This window comes from Fundulus heteroclitus, chromosome 17 (genome assembly GCF_011125445.2).
Source record: "Fundulus heteroclitus isolate FHET01 chromosome 17, MU-UCD_Fhet_4.1, whole genome shotgun sequence".
In the NCBI taxonomy this organism is placed as follows: Eukaryota; Metazoa; Chordata; class Actinopteri; order Cyprinodontiformes; family Fundulidae; genus Fundulus; species Fundulus heteroclitus.
The window spans coordinates 11,433,122-11,453,962 of NC_046377.1; the positions used below are offsets into that span (position 1 = coordinate 11,433,122).

The following is a 20,841-nucleotide window of genomic DNA, read 5'->3' on the forward strand; positions in this document are numbered from 1 at the left end:
TAAGTGAATAAAACGTTTCTAAAATATCTAAGAATTTCTGTGAAATGCTTTGTTGTCCTGTATATGATCCAATTAGCTTGTCATTTGAGGTTTTGTATATTTCTTACTCGGATTCAGTGAAATCTGCTGCATAAATCCTGCTTTTAACCTCCCAGCAGCCTTTTTCTAATTTAAAGATGGGACGCGTTAATGGGTTTGTTCATCCGTTAAAGCCGTCGCCTTCAATCATTGCTTATCTCTGTTAATGTTCATCACGCTTTGTTTTCAAAGGCATTTCAAAGTTAATGTAAGAACCACAAAGTTGAAATCCAAGATTAAACATTGCATTAAGTCAATGAATGCTAAGCAGTCAGTTTTTCTGACATATGTTGCCCTGACGGTTTGGATCAGACCGCAGTGATTGTGTAAATGCAGCAGCAGTGAATGGAGGATGATTAGTTTTATTATTTACTTGTTTTTTTGTTTTTTTAGATACCTGAGAAACACCCTGAAGGAGTGTGTATTACCAGGAACCATGAGAGAGCTTGTTCTGAATTCAAAGTAACGCTGCGTCAGGACGAAGGGCTGGAGGTTGTATTCATCCTGATCACAGCTCCTCTTGTTGTTCAGGAGTTGTGGCTTTTTCTCTTAGAAGCGGCGCGCTAATAACGGCAGTAAAGCTGTAATTTGTTTAGCCAGCAAACAAAGATGGCAAACAAAAGACGGCCTGTATCTGCCTCACATGGTCCTGAAAAACCATGCAGATTTCTGCAAGTAATCCGGGCTACGCAGATTTTACTATTTGCTTGTAAGATCTTGTTTTGGTTGGTTCTAACCAGTTATCCTGTTATTTCCTATGCAAGAGGCAGACTCAGATACACCCTCTGAGATGAGTCAGTGTTTCCTCCGTAGTCACAAACCTGCACCACCTAAGCACATACGTTTATATTCTCATTCATTTTTGATGATTTAACAAACGCTACACTGAATAAAGAGTCCGAAACTGCTGGTTTATAACGAATCAGTTCGCTGACGTACAGTTATTAAGAAGCAAAGTGTAGTTCATAATCGAGGTTTCCTGCGTCGAGCAGTTCCAGAGAATTTTTATGAAACGTCAATAATGTGGTTTTGAGTTTTTATTGCAAGTATGAGGATAATTTCTGTGGTTGAGCGCTTCCCTTTTTTTTTTCTTTTTTTTTGTTGAACAGTGGGATCTTTGTTGCCTGGTGCATAATATTGCTGTTTCAAACAGGATTGTGTGTAAATGTAGTCACTAGTTGGACCTTGTGAGACTTGACTGCATACTTTCTTTCTACCTTGTCCTTCCTTCCTTGTGTCCTACCATTCTTCCTTCCACTCTCATCTTTCCTTTGCGTTCCTCTTTTCTTTCTTCCCTCCCCGTGTCCTAGCTCTCTTCTTTCTGTCTGTCTTTACTTTCTTATTCCTTCATCGTCCTTATTTGTTCCCTCTTTCACTCCTTGTCGTCTTCCTCCCATCCTTTCAGAGCGCTCCTATCTTAGCCTGAAGACTCGTACCCAGGAGTCTTTGCTTAAGTGATTCAGATGCTGCTGAGAGCGACAGAAAAAACAGAGGTGTGGTTGACCCCCGTTGCTAGGTGTGAAGCTGTCTTTTAAGAGCTGCGATTGGTTGGTTGACAGTACAAGAGCAGAAAAGCACACAAATGCGCTCCTAGTAATCAAAGGGGAGAAATTAACAGATCAGAATGGATTAACAAGTGTGTCATGATGGTGAAATTTAGCAAAATTGTTGCACAGCATCAACATTTTTGAACATACCTCATTTACATCCTCCTCGTCGTTTTTTATTAGCTTATGTTTACCTGCCATACTGGTCATTTTCTGGCAGGAGAATAGAGGAGTGTTGAAAGGTAAAACGGTCCCTGGTTCACGGTGCAATTAGCCGGACTTTAAAGCACATTGCTGGACGATCAACGCATCTTTTTCTCTGCTTTTACGTGCCAGCCTGGAAAAGGAGAGGCACTCCATGTAGCAATCAAAACCAGAGAGGAGAAGGCGTCACACAAGCGAATGTCTCGATGAGCATTTAGGCTACTGACATCATCTTATGTAGAAATACATAACAGAAAATACTTTCTCATCTCATTTATTTCTACAGTGTATATTTCTGTGACTTTTTCCACTTCTAAAATGTTAATTGGAGCACTTCTGTAAATAATAAACATTCCTCCACTACATTTTTGTACATTTTTCAAATTTTTATTAATGATTATTCACTATAGTTCCTATCTATTTATTCTCACCTGCCTTTAACCCGTCGGGCCACTGAAACTAATTAAATTCCCCTTTTGGGGATGATAAAGTTTCTTATCTACATGTTAATAATTATATGATCGTTAAATAAGTTTGTGCTCATTTCCTTTCACTGTTTAGGTGGTGGATTAGCCAATCAGCTGCCTCCGTTAACACCATCCGTCCTGCTTAAGACACTCATTAAAGGTCCTCCTCACTACTCCTAACATTGTTTTACTTTAGAACTCTGGAGGCCTAATGCCAGGTTTACACAGCCGCCCGGTTTTTCACGGTGGCTCTTAAGATAATCTTAAGAGATATTGCTGCTGTTTGTGGTGTTTTAGGAGTGATCGGGGCCACTCTGTAATATTTAACATGTTGGATTGCCGTGGCTTGATATCCTAGCGTGTGTGGTGTCTGCTGAGGATAAACAAGCAAGTAGCCTGTTCAATGTGACATGTAGCCAATCTGAAAGCGAGGCAAAGGGAATAATAACACAACTCACCTCTATATCATAGAGAGCCCCCCCCCCCCCATTCCTGCTGTCTCCACTCCTGTAACAACATTGGCTTTTTTTTTTAACGTTTTTCTCTGCTAAAATTAGTCCACAAGCTGCCGCCATTGTTCTTCTTCGTCATCCATGTTTATTTTCTCTGAACTCACGTTTTGATCTTGAGAGGTTTTGCAAGGTTTCCCGTCTGACATCTGACTGATCCTGAGTAAAATCTGTTTGTTTTTTTCTCTCCTTCCTTGTATACTACCCTTCTTCTCTCCTTTGGGGTTTTCCTTTCCTTCTTTCCTCGTGTCTAACCTCCCTTCGCTCCGTCTATCCTATATGGTGTCCTGTCTTTCAATGCCAGTTTCCTTTTGTCCTTCTTTTTATTCCATGGGACTTTTTCCTGTTCTTCCTTTTTTTTTTTTTCTGTTTTAGGCAGTGTCCTTGTTTAAAGCCTGTCCCTTTTTATAGATATGTGTGCCATAACTTCATAAAGAGCTTTAGTACTTTATGATTTATGGTGAATGTAAAGGAGTCTAATCTGGAAGTGTCTGAAATCTCTACATGAACAATTGTGCAGGAACGCTGATTGAGAAAAAAAAAAAGCTTTTCTTCACTTTGTCACTATGCATCATAGTGTGTACAGTTTGGTATGGAAGAAATAATATAATAAAATGTGAAAAAAGGCACTGTGATTAATTCCCAGATGCACTGAAAGTCGTTATTACGGTCTGTAAGGACCACAATAAACGTTATGAAGAGTATCCACATATATACTGCTGTTGCTGGCTTAAGTCTTATAATTAATAAGAATAAGCATCTTTGTCATTGCAACTGCATTCCCATGAAATTTGTCCCTTGCATTCAACCTATCCGTTATACTAAATGCTGTCTAAACTTTTTTCCTCTTTGTTTCCTGTGCAGATCTTTGGCCGCGCAGACAAACCACCGCTCAGCTACGAGGCCAGACCAGAGGTGAGTCCCGCTTTTTTACCGTCTTACAGTTCTTCCACGAAACTCTTCAGACTCATGTTGTTTTTTTTCTGCTGCTACATCTTTTAACGGCTCCATGTGTCGCCATGAGCGTGTGAGCCCTTCATATACAGAGCCTTTCTTCTTATACATCAACAAAGGCTGGATCCTTGGCCTGGAAGAGAAAGACAGATGGAGAAATAAGAGCCTGTCGATTTAGAAAACAGACTTCCCGTTATGGGAGTGCACATAAGACGCAAACGCAGGGCTCTTTTTTTAGCATCTGTCTGCAGACGCGACTGTGAAACAGGCCCACAGTCAGCAGAGGCAGTGAACTTTTTTTTTTTTTTAAGTTTCAGTTCATCTGCGGTTGCTTGGTTCCTGCCCAGCAAACTGCAGCAGGCACTTTTGCATTTCTACTTTTACGTGACCTTTTTAACACAGCTTAGTGTGCTTTGCATTATGTTCTTTATTAAATTAGTTTGTTTGCATTTTCATGCAGCATGGCGGGCTGAGGCATTCAAACGCCTCACGTGAAAATCAGGAACGATCACGGCAGGTCACATTTGTCTAATCCCATTTGTCCAGTGAGCTCATGACAAGCTACTCTGCAAACATCGGTTATGCTTTGGTGGCGTGAAAACTCGTGTTCTTGTGAAGCAGCCACAGGTCAACTTCTTATTGTCTCTCTATCGCCCGCTCAGCTGTGTAACTGGAACAAAAGGCAATTGCTGGTTAATTGGGTCGACCAAAGCCGTGTTTCCATCACCTGGTTTCTGACAAGCACTCTTGAACTGATTAACAATCCTTTGACCTTTAATCGCCTCATGGGTTGCAGTCTAACGTTTCCTGTTGGCAGGCAACATACGACGCCGCCGACGCCGTAACACACGTGCCTCCAACCAGCTGAGGTGGGAGATGAGCTAGTGTTACACACCACGAGTTAGCAGATACGTGACGGACCTCTCCCTCCTAACTCATGCCACTCAATGTCTAGACCAGGGGTGTCAAACATACGGCCCGCGGGCCGGATTCGGTCCGCCGAACAATTTAGTCCGGCCCTGTGGCTAAATGCATTATCATTATAAAAAAAAAAAAAAAAAATTCCCCCCCAGTGTCCTGTCTGGCAATGTGGCAATAAGAATTGTTGTCTTAATGCCAAAAAGAGCTCATCAGATTTGACTTTCACAAGTGGAGCAGAACTGCTTTTGCCACAGCGCTTGATTTATGAATGTGAATAGTTTTATTATGATTCATGCGAGTAATATCTCAAATGATATGGACACTATAATGGGAAAGTAGGAGAGGAAAGGAAGAACAAGAAGAAAAAAAAGGTGAAAGAAAGAGGAGATAAAATGAAGAGAATGATAAAACAATAGGGGGTTTTCAGCTGACGTCACGCTCACGTGACTACTCAGCGCGTCCGCCATATTGGGTGGCAGTCGTTTCGCACCGTTGACCTGCATTGTATGACGCCTTAGGCAGTATTGGAAGTGAACAATGGGGAAAACGTGTTTAATGGTTGGTTGCACGGCCCGTGGAGGTGGAGATCAACGCTCTTTCTATCGCCTACCAGCCGTAATAGTGAATCAGTGTGAAAAAAAAAAAACAGCTGTCTGAACAACGCCGTCACCTATGGCTGACACGGATATCCAGGTCCGATTTGGACGGTGTTAAGCTGGAATACGCCAGAGTCTGCGGTGCTCACTTTGTCACAGGTAATTAACTGTTAAGTATTTAAAACATATAAGAAGAATATATTAATAATAGGGCTTGGGCGTTATGACTTATTACTTTCCGCGGCTGTCGTGTTGACTGCCTCCGCCGCCTCTACTGCCTATTACTACCGCATACTGTACTCCCTCTCTCAGCCGTGTTTTAATTTGATTAATTTCACCTTAACTTGATTTCAACCATGGTAAACCGTTGCTGTATTGTGGGCTGTAACAGCGCAACACATGATCGCCATGGGAAAAACATAGAAACAGATTAATTTTCCACCGCTTTCCTGCCTGGAGGCGCAACCACGGAGAACAACTGTTAGCGATAACAAAGAGTCGGCTCGCTTGGATCGCGGCTGTAAGTCGACCGAACATAACTTTCCACAGTATCCCGATGTCAATGAGAGTGTGTTCTAAACGTTTGAAACACATAGCAGCAAGTTAGAAAGTACATTACATGCGCGAGTGGTTGTTAGCGCTAACGGTTAGCATGTGCTAACCCGTCTGAGCACAGCTTACCTTCGAACGAGTTACAGACATAACAAAGAGATCGTCGGCTCGCTTGGATCGCGGCTGTAAGTCGACCGAACATAACTTTCCACAGTATCCCGATGTCAATGAGAGTGTGTTCTAAACGTTTGAAACACATAGCAGCAAGTTAAAAGTACATTACATGCGCGAGTGGTTGTTAGCGCTAACGGTTAGCATGAGCCAGAGCCCGGCTGAGCGCAGCTTACCTTTGAACGAGTTACAGAGATAAAGAGATCGTCGGCTCGCTTGGATCGCGGCTGTAAGACCGAACATAACTTTCCACAGTATCCCGATGTCAATGAGAGTGTGTTCTAAACGTTTGAAACACATAGCAGCAAGTTAAAAGTACATTACATGCGCGAGTGGTTGTTAGCACTGGCGGTTAGCAGCTACTAAACTAGCATGGGCCAGAGCCCGTCTGAACGCAGCTTACCTTTGAACGAGTTGCTGTGTTCCCACTGTTTGCTGGCTTTATGATCTGCAGCTCCTACCGGCGCCAATACGGTAAATACAACTTAATTTTGCACTGGTCATTGTTCTGCTTAAATAATTAAAGCCGCGAGCGGCGTCGATCGGCCTTGCAGCCAAGCGCCTTCGCGCACCGCCCGCCGCTGGCGGGCGGTGCAACACATTTGCGCCGGATTGTTTACATTTTTACCATCTTATTAAAACTCACCCGTCCACGTATGATGGCGATTTCCTTGATGTACATAACCAGATGTGAACTGGTTGTGAGCCTCTAGATCCTTATAAGCTCTCATTTCCTCAAGAGTGTGCAGAGGGTTTTCACCGAACACCAGGTAATGCACTATGTCGCCGTGCTCTACATTTGGCCAATCATCAGGATTACGGCTAAACAAGGCACCGTGGAGGGCATACGGGTCCATATGGTCGATCACGGAACATTTCCTCAGATATACGTCCTTATCTGGTCGCTCTAGCGTGCTGGCGTACTTATCCATTCGCGATACGATAATACGTGTAAGACAACTAGAGATAAGGAAGTGTGCCACCCAATATGGCGGACCGGAAGTTGGCCAGTGACGTCAGTGAAAACCCCCTATTATTGAAAAAAAACATGTACTTCGCTTAATTGAAAATATGCAGATCCTATATTGTCCACGAGGGGCGCTGTTTTAATTAGCAGATTAAGCTTCAGGTGTGGAAAAATTTAAATCATTTCTTAATTTTTATCAGTTTGATGTATTTTGTCATGCAGGACAGTGTTTTTAAGTTCCAAAAAATGTGAATAAATGTTTTTTTCAACATTGTATAATCACTGTGATCAGTTCTTATGCATAATGCACAAGTAAATGTTTAACTGAGTAAAAGTTTTGTTGAAATTGTACATACTTTTCTTAAAAACGCTGAGGTTATTCATAATATATTGTGTAAAAGTGAAATGAATTTAATATAAAAATCAACAATAAGTCCACTTTTATTAGTTCTATTTAATCTTGCAATGAGTTTACTCGTGTGGCCCTCTTGAGATCAGATAAAGCTGTATGCCGCCCCTCAACCAAAATGAGTTTGACACCCCTGCTCTAGATTGTTGCTTTTATTTAAAGACCACGGCAGGATTTTTGAGCCCCGAATTTTTACATACGAAAGATCGACACTCCCAACAACCTGGGCCACATAATGACCATAGATCGCTAATTATTATTATTATAGCTAACCTACTGTTGGCTCTTGGCTGATCATAATTTCTTTTTCCTCTGCTCCACTGAACTGAAGGTATTAGCTAAAAAAAAAAGTTTGCTTTTAATTATAATTAATGAAGCGAAACATCAGGCACTTTACTTCATCTATTGTCATAGACCAAACATTGTTGCGGTTATCACCATAAAATATACAAAGTTTTATTCCTTATAAGTAAAGCTAACTTTATCTGAAATGCATATCACATTTTTCTGAGACTGAATTGTATTTACTGATAAATTAAGCATGGAGAATCTGTTATCTGCAGGTTAGTGGTAAAATAGATGTCTAATGCTCTTCAGTGTCTGTTTAGTATTAATGAGCAAAATGACAAAAGTTAAGAAGGGGCACACAGTGCTGTGTGTTTTATACAGAGTTTCCTGCATTAACTGCCTCCTTGAATGCATGTCACAGCGTCTCAATCCGCTCCAAAACTGGAATGTGCTCTTGATTTGTGTTTTCCAAACCCACAAAACAAAAATTCCTCTTTTGTCTACTCAGTCTACAGGATATCTTACTGAACAAGTTTTAGGGAAACATGAGACGGACCAACATTTTAATAGGAGTAGCTTAGCACATTGAACGTGTTTTTAAATATGCGTGACCATTTCACAGAACCAAAACAGTTGTACACACAGAACTTTGACATGGAAAATTAAATAAAGTGCTTTAGTTTGTGTTTAGCCAGAATCTAGTGGAGCTCGAGGTGTCTTTTTCTATGATCTGAGCAGTACAACAGAAGCTTGAGTTAACATTTTTTTGAAAGACTAGGCTTTGTTGCACAAATTAACAAAAAACTACAAAGACATTCACAGAATGAAACCAGATCCAAGCTAAGCTTCCAGTTCTGATGTGTCTTTGCAGGTTTGTAGTGGAACCAGCAAAGACATGGGGCTGGGCTTAAGAATTTAAAGTTATTTTTATTCTGCAATCAAGGCGCTCTGCTTTGTTGTTCCAATATCTTTACTTTGTTTTCGCCCGTCCCTCATAGTGGGACTACAGAACGACCAATTTTTCCCTGCTACTGAATATTCTGGCAGATTTGACTGATCTGCAACAGTCCTGAGCCCAACTTGTTGACTTTGAGCAGAGACTGTGAACCAGGGCTCCTCCAACATTAGGGTCTGACCTTTTTTTGGTAAAACTGTTCAGATGTTCCCATAAAAGCACTTCTAAACCTTGTAGACAGCATTAACAGGAGATATGAAGCTGTGAAACCTTTTGAGTTAAAAAAAGGAGTGACATTAAAAGTTCAAGTGTGTGTAAACACAATGGACCCAATACTTGTTGGTAATGTGGTGTATATAAAACAGTCCCTGCAGACACACCCATTTTTACACATGGATGCCCACCACGCCCTCTCTTGTGGCTCCGAATTAGCTATAGTGATTTCATTTCTATTTATAGGTTGGTGGAAAATGCCAGTGTCTGAGATTTCAGTGTTATTTCCTGTGTCATTAATGTGCACATTAGGAGAGGTGGAATAAAGCCAATGCAAATCAACCGCCCTCCATGGTTTCTGTTAGATTTTCTTGTCGTTTTTGTAAATATACCCCTCGCTATGGAAACACACTGACTGCTTGCACACATTCAGACATGCCCCGAGCACAAGAACCCTCATTTAAACCATGGCCCACATAATGGAGAATGTCCGACTTGACTGCTCTCTCCGTAAATAGGTCAGCTCAGGCAGACTACCGGTCAGACAGATTTGGCAAGATCCAAGGCTGCAGGCTATGTAAGCGTGTGTTTTTGTGTGTGTGTGTGATATGGAAAATGTTCTCTGAAAGCTCTGTTTTTGAATTAAGCTTCCTTGTAGACAGATTTCTGCTGCTGCCAGCATTAATTCCCAAATCTCTATCAAAAATGTAGGATTTTGTTATAAAACACTCATTGAAGATTTGTTAGTTCTGCTTCTTGTGACCATCTAAGCATCTGAGTGTTTTTGTGTCCGTTCTTTAAGATGTGTTTCAGGATTATCTCCCAGGAAAACCCCATGTATTTTGGGATCACTAAAGTGTAGTTTGGAAAGCGTTAGGCCTTATTTTTTTTCTTGGATGGATAATTACCCTGCATCATACATGTAGGCTGATGTGTAAAGCTGCATAAGGCAATAATGGCTATCTGGGTGATTGTTTTTGTCTGATACTGTGTCTGAATGAGTGTTGGAAGCTCAGTGAAGGATAAAAATAGGGTTTCAATGCTTTGGATCTTCCTGTTTTTTTTTGTTATGTTGTTTCTGCGTGAGGCGGCTTTGTGGTCTGAAAGTTGCCAAGCAAGCATTTTGTGTCATGCCCCAGTAATAATGGGTTGTTGCTCCTTTTGGCTTTGTTTACATGGATGTATTTTGTCACAACTGCTGCTTAAACGCTTGACAGGGATTATATATGTTGTTGTTTTTTTTCATGTTTTTCACAATCTACCAGTTAAACAATATTGTTTTACCTGTAAGGTGATAAAAGACTGAAAAAGATGAGGTTCAGATTAATATTCATAATGCAGATAAATAGGATAATTAACCCAAACAAGGAAAATGACTGCATTTTTTTTTTGGTGAATTCACTAATACAGTAAAGATTTCAAAATTCGGTTCCATGTTAGTCTGAGCTAAGGTTTCAAGAAAACCAGTAGTTTCCACCAGTTACCATCAGTAATTGAAAAATGTAAAATTTTCCAACCACTCATGGTAAAATGTGCATTTAGCACATAATCAAACTCATAGTCAGGAACCGACTTCAGCATCATTAGCTCCCTCTGCTGCTATAGACTGGCGACCTGTCCAGGGTGTACCCCGCCTCTCGCCCATTGACAGCTGGAGATGGGCACCCCTCGTGATCCCAACAGGGATAGACGTGTTTGAGGATGGATGGATGGATGGATGGATAGATAGCTCCCCTTGTGGGCCGTGGGCCTGAATCTGTAGGACGTCTCCTTAAGAACTTTCATATGAACTGTCTGGGGGCAACTTTCTTTTACTTGGATAAATTGCTACAGATTAACCTGACTCTAGCCAGATTGATATCGCTCTGCCTAGCTTCACTCACATCCATCTGGGACCTCTCCCATAGAGAGTGATTTCTCCAACCAATTTTATTGTCCAGCCAATCAGGACGCAGGGCTGGAGTTTCATGGATGTCACATAGTGGAGAAGCGACCGTGACGTGAGACTGTTTTGATAGCAATGGCGGCTCGCATCGGGGAAGCAAGCGTTAACATTGATGCTGCTATTTCTTCCGTGTTGTCCAATCTACCTAATATTGTTTCATTAAAAGAACATCAGAGAACGGCTCTGAAGGCTTTTGTTGGTTGAAACAATGTTTTCGCCCTTCTCCCGACCGGATTTGGCAAGTTTTGTTTTCCGGGGCGCGCCCGCGGCGGAGCGGTTAGCGGTTAGCGTGAACCATGTTAGGAGGACTTTAGTCCTCGACGCGGTCGGCCCGGGATCGACTCTTTGCCGCCTGTCTTCCCCCCTCTTCCTGTCAGCTCACTGTCGATAAAACGTGTGCCACTAGAGCCGCAAACACATTTAAAAAAAAAAAAAGCTTTGTTTTTTCCTGCGTCGGTCTCATCAGCGTCACGGGTTAGCTTTGGTGTGAGTGGTTGAAATAGCACATCGATAAAGATGACAGACAAGTGGCTTATCCAATCATATGCAAGGATTTTTGATAAGGCCCAGCCTTCAATAAAGGCAATTCCTATGGAGATGTCCCAGATGGATGAGTGGAGCTAGGCGGAGCGAAATCCATATGGCTAGAGTCAGGTTAGCTACAGATGGCAGTCATCTAAAAAAAAAAAAAAAACAATGTTTCCGTGTTTTCACTTGCACATTAATAAGTTATAGCAGTAAAAAAAATATAAACCGTTGCGCTCCCGTCCAAGAGGTCATGTGATTCGAGTTTTGCTGCTTAGCCAATCGGATCGCCGTATTGTCAGCTGTGCGAGTTCAACCATTTCATCATGGCTGCGCCCCTAAGGTGTTGTAACTTATTTATCCGCTTCCAGACGAAGAAAGCCCAAAAATACCATTTTCAGGTGCCAGTTGGTAGAGATCTTAAAGGCAAGGAAAAAGAAATAGCCCAGACCATCCATCCATCCATTTTCCTACACGCTTATCCCTGTAGGGTTGTCACAATACTAGAATTTCAAATTCGATATCGATACCCAGGAAAATATTTGATACTTGATACCATTTTCAATACCACCTGGATAAAAAAAATTACAAATAATGAGGCATAAAAATATTATTGTAACATGAAAAACTCACCTTTTTCAATCTCAACATTCAATTTTTAAATTTCATTGTATTTATTTAGCACCAATTCATAACACATGTCAACTCAAGGCACTGTACATGGTACATTCTTTAAATTAGTATGCAAATAAATGCTAAAGAAATAAACCAAATATAACACATACCTAGTCCCATGCTAGCCACAGCTACTCTCTCAACATTAATGTGGACTACTGGTCGCGCTGACATTAGTAATACGCTTAATGTATTAAATTGTATTAAATTATGAACGTAACTTTAATTTATTAACCTGTTGGTCAGGGTGTCGGTCCTTGCATGGACCGCGGAACGCATTTCAAATTGGTCGGGCCCATCAGTCCGGCGCGCATGCGCGAAAAACCCGGATGAAAGTGAACTACCCATTTATTTAACTTTTTTTCTGACGTTCCAGCACACACGCCCCGGATTTATTTCCACCTACAATCATTATATTACAGCTAACACAATATTTACAGAATAAAAATACTTTAAAAAGAAAAGTCAAACTCACCCCTGCTCTAAATATTCCCGAAAATGTGTCTCCGTCTGCCATTATGCTGGATGAAGTCCTATCCTCAAAGCATCCACTATGGTCAAAAGATCCCTGTGTGTTGGCGCACATCAAGCTATTTAGTCTTTTCTGGGTCATTGTTGATCTCAGATAAGTCTTGATACGACGGAGGGACGAGAAACACCTCTCAGCACTTGCAGTGGACACAGCCTTAAAGCTAGCTAAGCTAACGAAGCAAACGAAGTAGCGGTCATTTTGTTTACATCACATGACACAATCAGCCAATAGGGTAGTTCACGCATGACGTCAGCGCTACGTCCGGGTCCAGGTCCGGCGTGTAGACACAAACAGTACTGTTCTCGTCTACTACATGACAAAACGGGTGATTTAGAGCGTACTTTTACTTCGTTTATTTTTGGAACCTAAACAATGCCTACGACTTGTTGCGTTCCCGGTTGCACACAGAGGCATTCCAAATCGTTGGATGTACGTTTCTGTCGTTTACCGAAGGACGAAGAAAGAAATGGATAATTTCAATGAAAAGAGCGCAGGCAGACACTCCCAATGGACTGGGGGAGCCACCATAACACGACAGAATTTGCAGTCTACACTTCATCTCCGGTAAATACAACTTAATTCTGCTCTAGTTATTGTTCTACTTAAATAGCGGCGGAGGGGAGGTGGCGATCGCTACACGTTGCCGAAGAAGCAGCTGCTACAGCAGCAGCAGCCGCTTCTGCGGCTGTCTGGAGCAGTTTCTCTGTTTGCGTCCGCCATTGTGTTCGCCTTTTGCCTACCAGTCGCGCATGCGCTAAAACCTGGATGAAAACAATAGCAGTGAACTACCCTATACATTTTTAGATGGGATGATTTATCGCTTTCTCATTGGAGAATGATGCTGCTGCCATAGACTATTGTGCATTTGAAAAAATAGCTATTGAATAATTTAATTTAATTTATATATATTATTTTACATGTTTGATCATGCCGGTAGGGCCGCGGCCCTACCGGCCCTACCGGTTCCGCGGTCCTTGGGTCCTTGAGATGTTTGGCCAAGTTGGTTGTGCTGCTTGACTTCGTTGCACCACTTTAGCACCGTTTGCTCGCAGGCGTGTCAAGATCTTTGGGTTTTCCTTCTTCGTTTGCCTCGTATGCAAAATATTTAGTATCCATACCTTGCCAAATTAGTATTGTATTCGGATACAGCATTTAAGTATCAATATTTTTCAGAGTATCAATACTTTTCAGAGGATCGATACTTTTTACAACCCTACTTTACCGGTATGTGTTCAGTTCATATCTCATCTCCTTGCAGTAGTCGGCTGTCAGCAGATTATTGAAAATTACTTTGAATTATTTGGTGCAAAATACTGGCAGATATGACGGCATGGCTGGCAGATCTGTTTGGTACCTCTAAAAAGTATTTTATGTAATGCAGCAAAGGTAAAAATGGCAAAGGGCCAAAATTACCAGCAACTCTTTGAAACCCCTTAATATCTGTAAATGAAAAACACAATCTATGTTTTCTCTGCCATTTTCCAGGTTTGGGGAAATTTATCCATTTTTATTTTGCATTGATTTGCATCAGAATGCATTTATATAAGTAAATGTTAGCAGTGACAGATGAAGGGTGATGTGATGATTGCAATTCTAGCCATCAGAGAGAGAGACTTCCTTCCTGTTTTTAATAACATCTCCAAGAGAAACATTGAGCAAGTGCTCTTACAGACCCTGGTTAAAGCCTATAAAAACGCCCCTTGTAACTTTTCCTGCATGCAGCGTAAACACTGTACAGAAACATACAGTTTGCATGTGTCAGACTCCTGTTTTTAACACACAGAGACCATTTCAGTGCATCTGGAACAGAACAGCCTTTCGTCTTCCTGCTTTTGAGCTTCGCCTTCTTTCTAATGTTTTGCGTTGGGGTTGTTCGGCTTCGCACATCAGGCCTTTGGCGCACACACTAGCAGTCCTCTGAAGTGGTTACTTTATCACCAATATACACACAGCGTGTTGTGGTTTGGTGGTGGAACGATAAGCCATTTGGCCAACAACTGATCTCTCCGTCTTTCTCATTTCTTTGAGCCACAGGCTGCAGATGGTCACAAAGCTCCCTCATGAGATAATCTTAGGGGCTTTTATTTTTAGGCCTAGATGTGTTGCTGCTTTTGGGCGGTGGCGCTTCTCGAAAACAGGCGACAAAATAGTTCAGCACTGACGGAAAAGCTCGCTGGAGAAATGAGTCTAAAGTGTGGCGACTGAGGTTGGCTGCACTGATGAGCTTTCTCATGCAAAGCAGGATGTCTTCACAAGAAAATGTGAAAACAAGCTGTTGGCTTAGAGCTGTGAGTGAAAGCAGATGAGAATAAAACATGTTCGAGCAACATAAGGAAAGCATTACTCTACAAACTTTTTTTTATAAATGGCCATAACACTTTTATCAAATACTTTGCAAATTTTGAAAGTATACTTGATGATTCATTATTTTTGTTTTAAAGAGAAAACTCTTGCTTCCTTCAGTCCGTCTACAGCAGCAGCCCTCAGTGCCTCCCTCTCACACAGCAGGACAATACTACACTTACATAACAGAAAAAAAAAAAAAAAAATCCAACGAGTCTCAAAGGAAGATGAGGAAGGAAGAGGGGTTAAGACAGCGTATAAAGGAAAGGATGGCGGCTAACCACAAAAGCCTCCGTGTTTTATCTCAACAGCTGTTTAATAACCACATCTTCTGCTTATTTACCCCCTCTACCTCCATTGAGTGTGAAACGCATAGTTTTAAAATAAACTGTACCACCCGTCATAACACTGAATAAGTTGCGTGTGAAGCTGATTTCAGATGCAAAAGCTAGCAAAACATCATCTTGTACTGCATTGACGGAGGGCTTTTTGTAACCTCGCTTGCATATGATTTTGAAGCGCATGTTCTGCTGTTCTTGCCATTTCTGCCTTAACGATGAGCTGCTATCGCTTGTTTTAATGTGCCAATGATAAAACCTTGGTTGTGGTTAAAGCTAGGGTTGGTGAAGTTTCCGGAAGTTTCCCCAAGTCTCTTTTTGAATAATTGCGCAAGACCGTCTCACCTTGCTTGTCCGCTCTTCAGTGGGGAAAAAAAAATCTCCCAAATCCACTCTGGTCTCATTTCTTTCTACTGAGACCTTCCTCTTCTCATAAACATGAACCTGGTTTGCTTCTTTTGACTCTGAGCCATGTCCAAAGTATGCAGTGAGAGCAGCAGAGCTACAATGAACGGCTAACACCGAAAGCTAACTGCTAACCTATTCGTTAAGCTAACCAAATACATAAACACTGGAAGTGCGCAGGCAGCAGGGTTTGAAATTAACACTCGCCAGACGCCAAATGTGAGTAAATTTTCCGTTTGCCGAGTAAATTTCAGATGGCTAGCTGCCACATGGCGAGTAAATATTTGTACCAAATAAATCGTGTTTTTCACTCATTCGGATGGATGCTTCTTGATGTTTCTCTGCTGTCAGCTCTTATAACAACAAATGCACACGTACACAAACATTCGCACATGGGTCGTGAGAACAACAGCATTTATAAGTTAATTTCGTACACTGGCGTTACGTGAGCGCATCAGGAGGATTGTCATGTGGGACAACCAATATATGAGGCGATTCCCCCAGAACTACAAAGACAGCGGAGTGTGAGAGCAGGAACAAAACTCTGACAAATCCCTGCCCTTTGGTGCGAAGTGTAGTGATTGGTTAGTTTTTACAGGCCTGCAGCTTTCACAGAGAATGATTTTATTTTATTTTTTTAGCCTCCTTTTTGTGAATACATAACGTATTAACTACTTTCAAGATGGAAGAACGATTTTACCCAGTATAACAAAGTGTTTCTGAACAGGATTACCAACTATAGCTTTAAATAACTGATAAACCTTTAGATGTATTTATAGGTGATCACTCTTAAACATGAGGAGAAAGCATGCACTTTTTTTTTATTTTACAGATTTGCTCAGTTATCTTGGCGCTACTACGTGGCCCATTGCAAGCAATGTTTAACACAATAGATTTAAAGTTACCTAGGTTAAGAAATGTTACTTTACTCCCAAATGGCAGACGTCCGTTAAAAAAAACAACAACAAAGTGGCTACAGTCACTCTTAAAGGTACAGTTTTTTAAAAACGCTAACCTATACATGTGTTACAAAGTAAGTGCAAAGTGGTTTTCAGACTTACTGTTTACATCTAAAAATGTATATAGTCTCTGATGTCACCTTGTGGTTCACATGCTTTTAATATTTTACCCATCAGTAGTTTTGGTTTTGAGTCTGATCCGACAACCAACTCATCAGCTTTTCCGGCCACAGGAGACTAAAAATGTTTCCTGCTAACGCAAGATTTGCAGTTCAGTCCACGTCTCCTTCACGCCTCCTCCTTTTTGGTGAAAAGCAAACAGAATATTATTCACAGTGGCAGTAGTTTAATTGGATGGGTGGTATACAACTTTACCAGCACAAGTAAGCCGTGTCCTTAAACATACAAACTATTTTTCTCTTAATTATGAATAACATATTGTAGAGTTAAAGCCTTCTGATTTAACCTTTTTATAAAAACGACGCAGATAACTTTTTACAAAATTTGCCTAATACAGATTTAAGGGAGTTAATTAAGGAGTTATTTATCTGTTTTTTGAGTATTACTGCTTGATTGCGTCCCTCACTCATTGGTCGATGCTACAAATACAGCTTATTTTGGTATTTCTGTCCCCAATACCGTCCCTGTTTTTTAAACTGTCAAATACTTTGATTAAAATCAACATGGATGCCTAAAAACGCAGTAGCTTTAAATTTTTGTGAAATAAAATTCTTAAGTTATTACACGCTCTACATTGGTGCCGTGATTTTGTTCAGCAGCGGGTAATTTGTTGCTTTAGTTGTTATGGCAACAGAGTTGTTTGTAAATATTTAACTTGTTGCTGCACAGTTCAAGTCTTCAAAAAACTCACTTCTTTCTCCTGCCGATGACTTCAGGAGGGTCGGTAAGCCGAAGTGCTAGGCTATCATTAGCATGTTTATTATGTGCTTTGATTTGTTGACAATGTTGTTGATTGTCTGGCCTGTAACTTATTTCACGTTTATCGTGGGCAGACAGCTTACAGAAATAGTTGTTCTCCAGTGTCATAAACTTTGCGCCTTTTAAACATCGTAATATTCACTGACAAGTGTTTCAGCGACTCTCTGTGCAGCTGTTGCCCACCTGGAGAGCATTTTGACCCTGTGGCGACAGCTGCACTTTCCCCGTTGACGTCATTGTAAACAGTCAAATTTTAGTAGCATTAAGAGCTGTGCACACAAAAATAGAGCGTGATATTTATAATCTGGGTTCACAAATTGAAGGGGCACAGTTTATTACTCTGGCCAACAACAGAGGAGTTGTATTTCGCCAGAGACTCATGCTCAACCGTTTATAAATCAAGAACAAGACATTCAATTTAGTTAAATTATTTTGATGGAACACAAATTGATCTTTTAACACTGAATTAAATGTCTCAAAGGAGTTGCTATACACCAGTTGGTCGCTGCTTATCTTTCCTTAGTTTTTCACCTGTGTTATAAATTCTCCTTTTACAGGTTTTTTAAAAAAAGTCCTTTGAATATTTCATAGTTCAATAGTTCATTTTACTGATGCCTGTGTGTAATTTTAAAGGATTTTTACAATGATGTAATAAAAAAACAGCTTTTATACATTACGTATCTCCAGTACTTTAGATAATAATGGTGATGATCATAATAATGATTATAATAATACATGTGTTTACTTTGTTTTAGATCAGAGAAAGATGGGTGTTGCTGGAAGAAAAACTGTTTAAGTTGTCGTTTAAGACAAAAATATGAGTATGCGTTCTCCTCCCTCAGCTTTTTTTTTTTTTTTTTTTTTAGATCTCAAGACACACCTTCTCATCAGGTGTAGATCTCAGCTGTCCTCTCTGCCTCCTCATTCCTTCGTCACTCACTCTGCTGTCTCCTGTCTCTCTCTCTTTCTCTGTTTTCAGTCTAAGATGCCCTAGGCGGGAGAAGGAAATGTAAATGGCTTCCAAAGTAAAAGATGCTGTTGTTTGGTACCAGAAAAAGGTAAGAAGCTTTTTTATTTCAAACATGCTTTCTGTTTCAAAACCAGAGAAAATGAGACTTTGTCTTTATAGGGATTTTTTTTTGTTTTGTTACTTTTTTTATTTAATTTTTTTACAACAGGTAATAATTCTGCAGGGATAGCAAAGCAGATGTCTAGTTTTAAAGGCCTTTTCACCTTTGGTTTTAGGAAATGTGCCGTTCAAGGGAGATCTGCTTCAAAAATCTGCAGGAAAATGTATATTTTTGTCCAAAAGAGTTAGTTGGGCAAAAATAATGCGCTTCAATTTAAACCATCGCTCTATATGCACAGTCAAGAGTTTAAAACAGTAAAATATACTACTGTTAAAGTTAGAAAATAAGCACCAACTGGAGATTTTGGCAGACACACAGGGACTCTGAATTTCTCGTCCCTTTTCCATTTGCACGCATGCGAAGAGCCAAAATGTTTCGGACCGTCCAGCTCAGTCTGTGCCAGGCTGGTGTTGTATGTCCTCCTTTTCCATGGTCTCAGATATCTGATCCTCTGTCGGACTCCTGCAGTTCTCAGCTTACACTCTCATCTGCATCTCTGTCATTACAGCCTCGTCCATCTCAATCTCTTCTTTGCCCTGCCTGTTTTTACTCTGAAACCTCTACCTGTGTCTCTTTCATCCTTCCTCCTCCCATCTCCCTGGGGAGATGTAAATCTCAAAGTACACAAAACACGAAGCAAGTTCTAGGCTTGAATTAAAGGTCTTGTGTGCGCTATTTGCTCCAACACAATTTTCTCTAAGCAGTGTTTTGTAGCTTCAGTTTAATTAGTTTTGAATATAATTACAGGGACATTTTAATTTTGTTTAAATTTTAAATGAGAGATCTAAAATTATATTTACCTTGTCAGACTAAAAACAGACAGCATATAGAGCAAAGTTGATGCAGCATGGGTTGCAAACTAAACTTGTTTGGGCAGAGCATCATCAGTGACGACAGCCACTGACTCAGGGATGAATAACCCTTTTTTAATAAGCAGTCACACCTGTCGTCAGGCCATTTATGTCTTAGATGTGCGTTTCAGATTTTTCCCTTGCCCTCTTTCCCACCCTGGTCACTTTTGTTTGCATATAATGCAAACAAAAGCATGTTTGTAGATCAAAGTAAGACGTCATAAATATAGATGTGATCAGCATGTGATTGTCAAGTGTTGAAAAGCAAAGATTGACATTCAGTCTCCTTTGTTGACCGTACAGGGAAACAGGTTTAGTTACCTGAGTAAATAAAAAGCTGAAACGCTGACAAATTATTACAAAATGCCTTTAGGAGATTCTCAGACTCTCTGCATGCTTTGATGGGTGGAAAAGGTTCACATTCATGAGATTAGAAAGGTGATATAGGCAGTCTGAGATCACCATGGTATGAATACCTTGAGTATTACCACAAAGATTGAGAGGAAAAATCAAACCTGGTGTTTTGTTTAAAATATCCTGGCAAATAGCTCAAATCTTCAAGCAGTTTTCAAACGAGCTACCAAAACAATCTGGCCTTGAGTAAAAAGTCCTGAAATCTGATAACTGGTTGGACCACCTATGTGCCAAGTGTAACGACAAACACCTGGCAATGAGTCGTCCATATCACAGAGGAGGAAAGTTGGCCCACTTTTTGCAGAATAGCTTTAATTGTGCCACTTTCAAAGGTCGACCTGCTGGTGTGCTTAACTAGAATGGATTGTTAGCCATGGTTTATAACCCAAGTATATCTAAGATTGAGGTCAGATATGAATGACTGGATGTTGTCCTTCAGGATTTTTCTGGTAGACAGCAGATCTCATGGTCCCGTCTCATAGTTTAAGGTCCAGAAGCTGCATAGCAGCCCCAGACCATCACACTGCCACCACCATGTATGGCTGTTGGCATGAAGCTCTTTTTCTGGCATTTTGTCATATGTAAAGCTATGCACACCTTCCAGATAACTTTCACTTTGCCTTAATACCAGTACCTGCCCCATGCCTGGACTGGTGAGGTGTCTAGGCAAGGCAAATTTATTTGTGCTTCACGTTATTGATACAACATGGGGAAATAGAAACTAAGAGCAAATATTAACAACAGTTGGACTACAAAGTTGAGCTAATGTTTCAGTCATGTAATGCTTTTAAGCCCATACATTTTATCATGAAATCAAACTTTCCACCCCGGGGAAAAGATTGGCCCTGGAAACTTTGCCTTTCACCCATTATACGGATTTCTCTGCTTCCAGACCTTCGTTTTTAATTTATTTTTATTATTTTTTTCAAAAGTCCTCTGCAAGGTCGACCAACC

General features: G+C 40.7%; 1 protein-coding gene across 5 annotated transcripts in view; it reads left to right on the plus strand.

Annotated features, from left to right (window-relative positions):
• LOC105916535 (putative homeodomain transcription factor 2) overlaps positions 1 to 20,841 on the plus strand; it is a 57,287-nt gene that overhangs the window by 6,433 nt on the left and 30,013 nt on the right. For 4 of the 5 annotated variants that reach the window (XM_036148959.1, XM_012851080.3, XM_036148958.1 and 1 more), the window contains exons 2-3: positions 3,670 to 3,720; positions 18,472 to 18,550. In XM_036148959.1, the coding sequence (XP_036004852.1) occupies positions 18,506 to 18,550 (45 nt within the window). In that variant the 5' untranslated portion in view covers positions 3,670 to 3,720; positions 18,472 to 18,505. Of the gene's footprint in view, positions 1 to 3,669; positions 3,721 to 9,308; positions 9,409 to 18,471; positions 18,551 to 20,841 lie in introns of those variants that run through there. The other variant, XM_036148957.1, reaches the window with a different exon arrangement.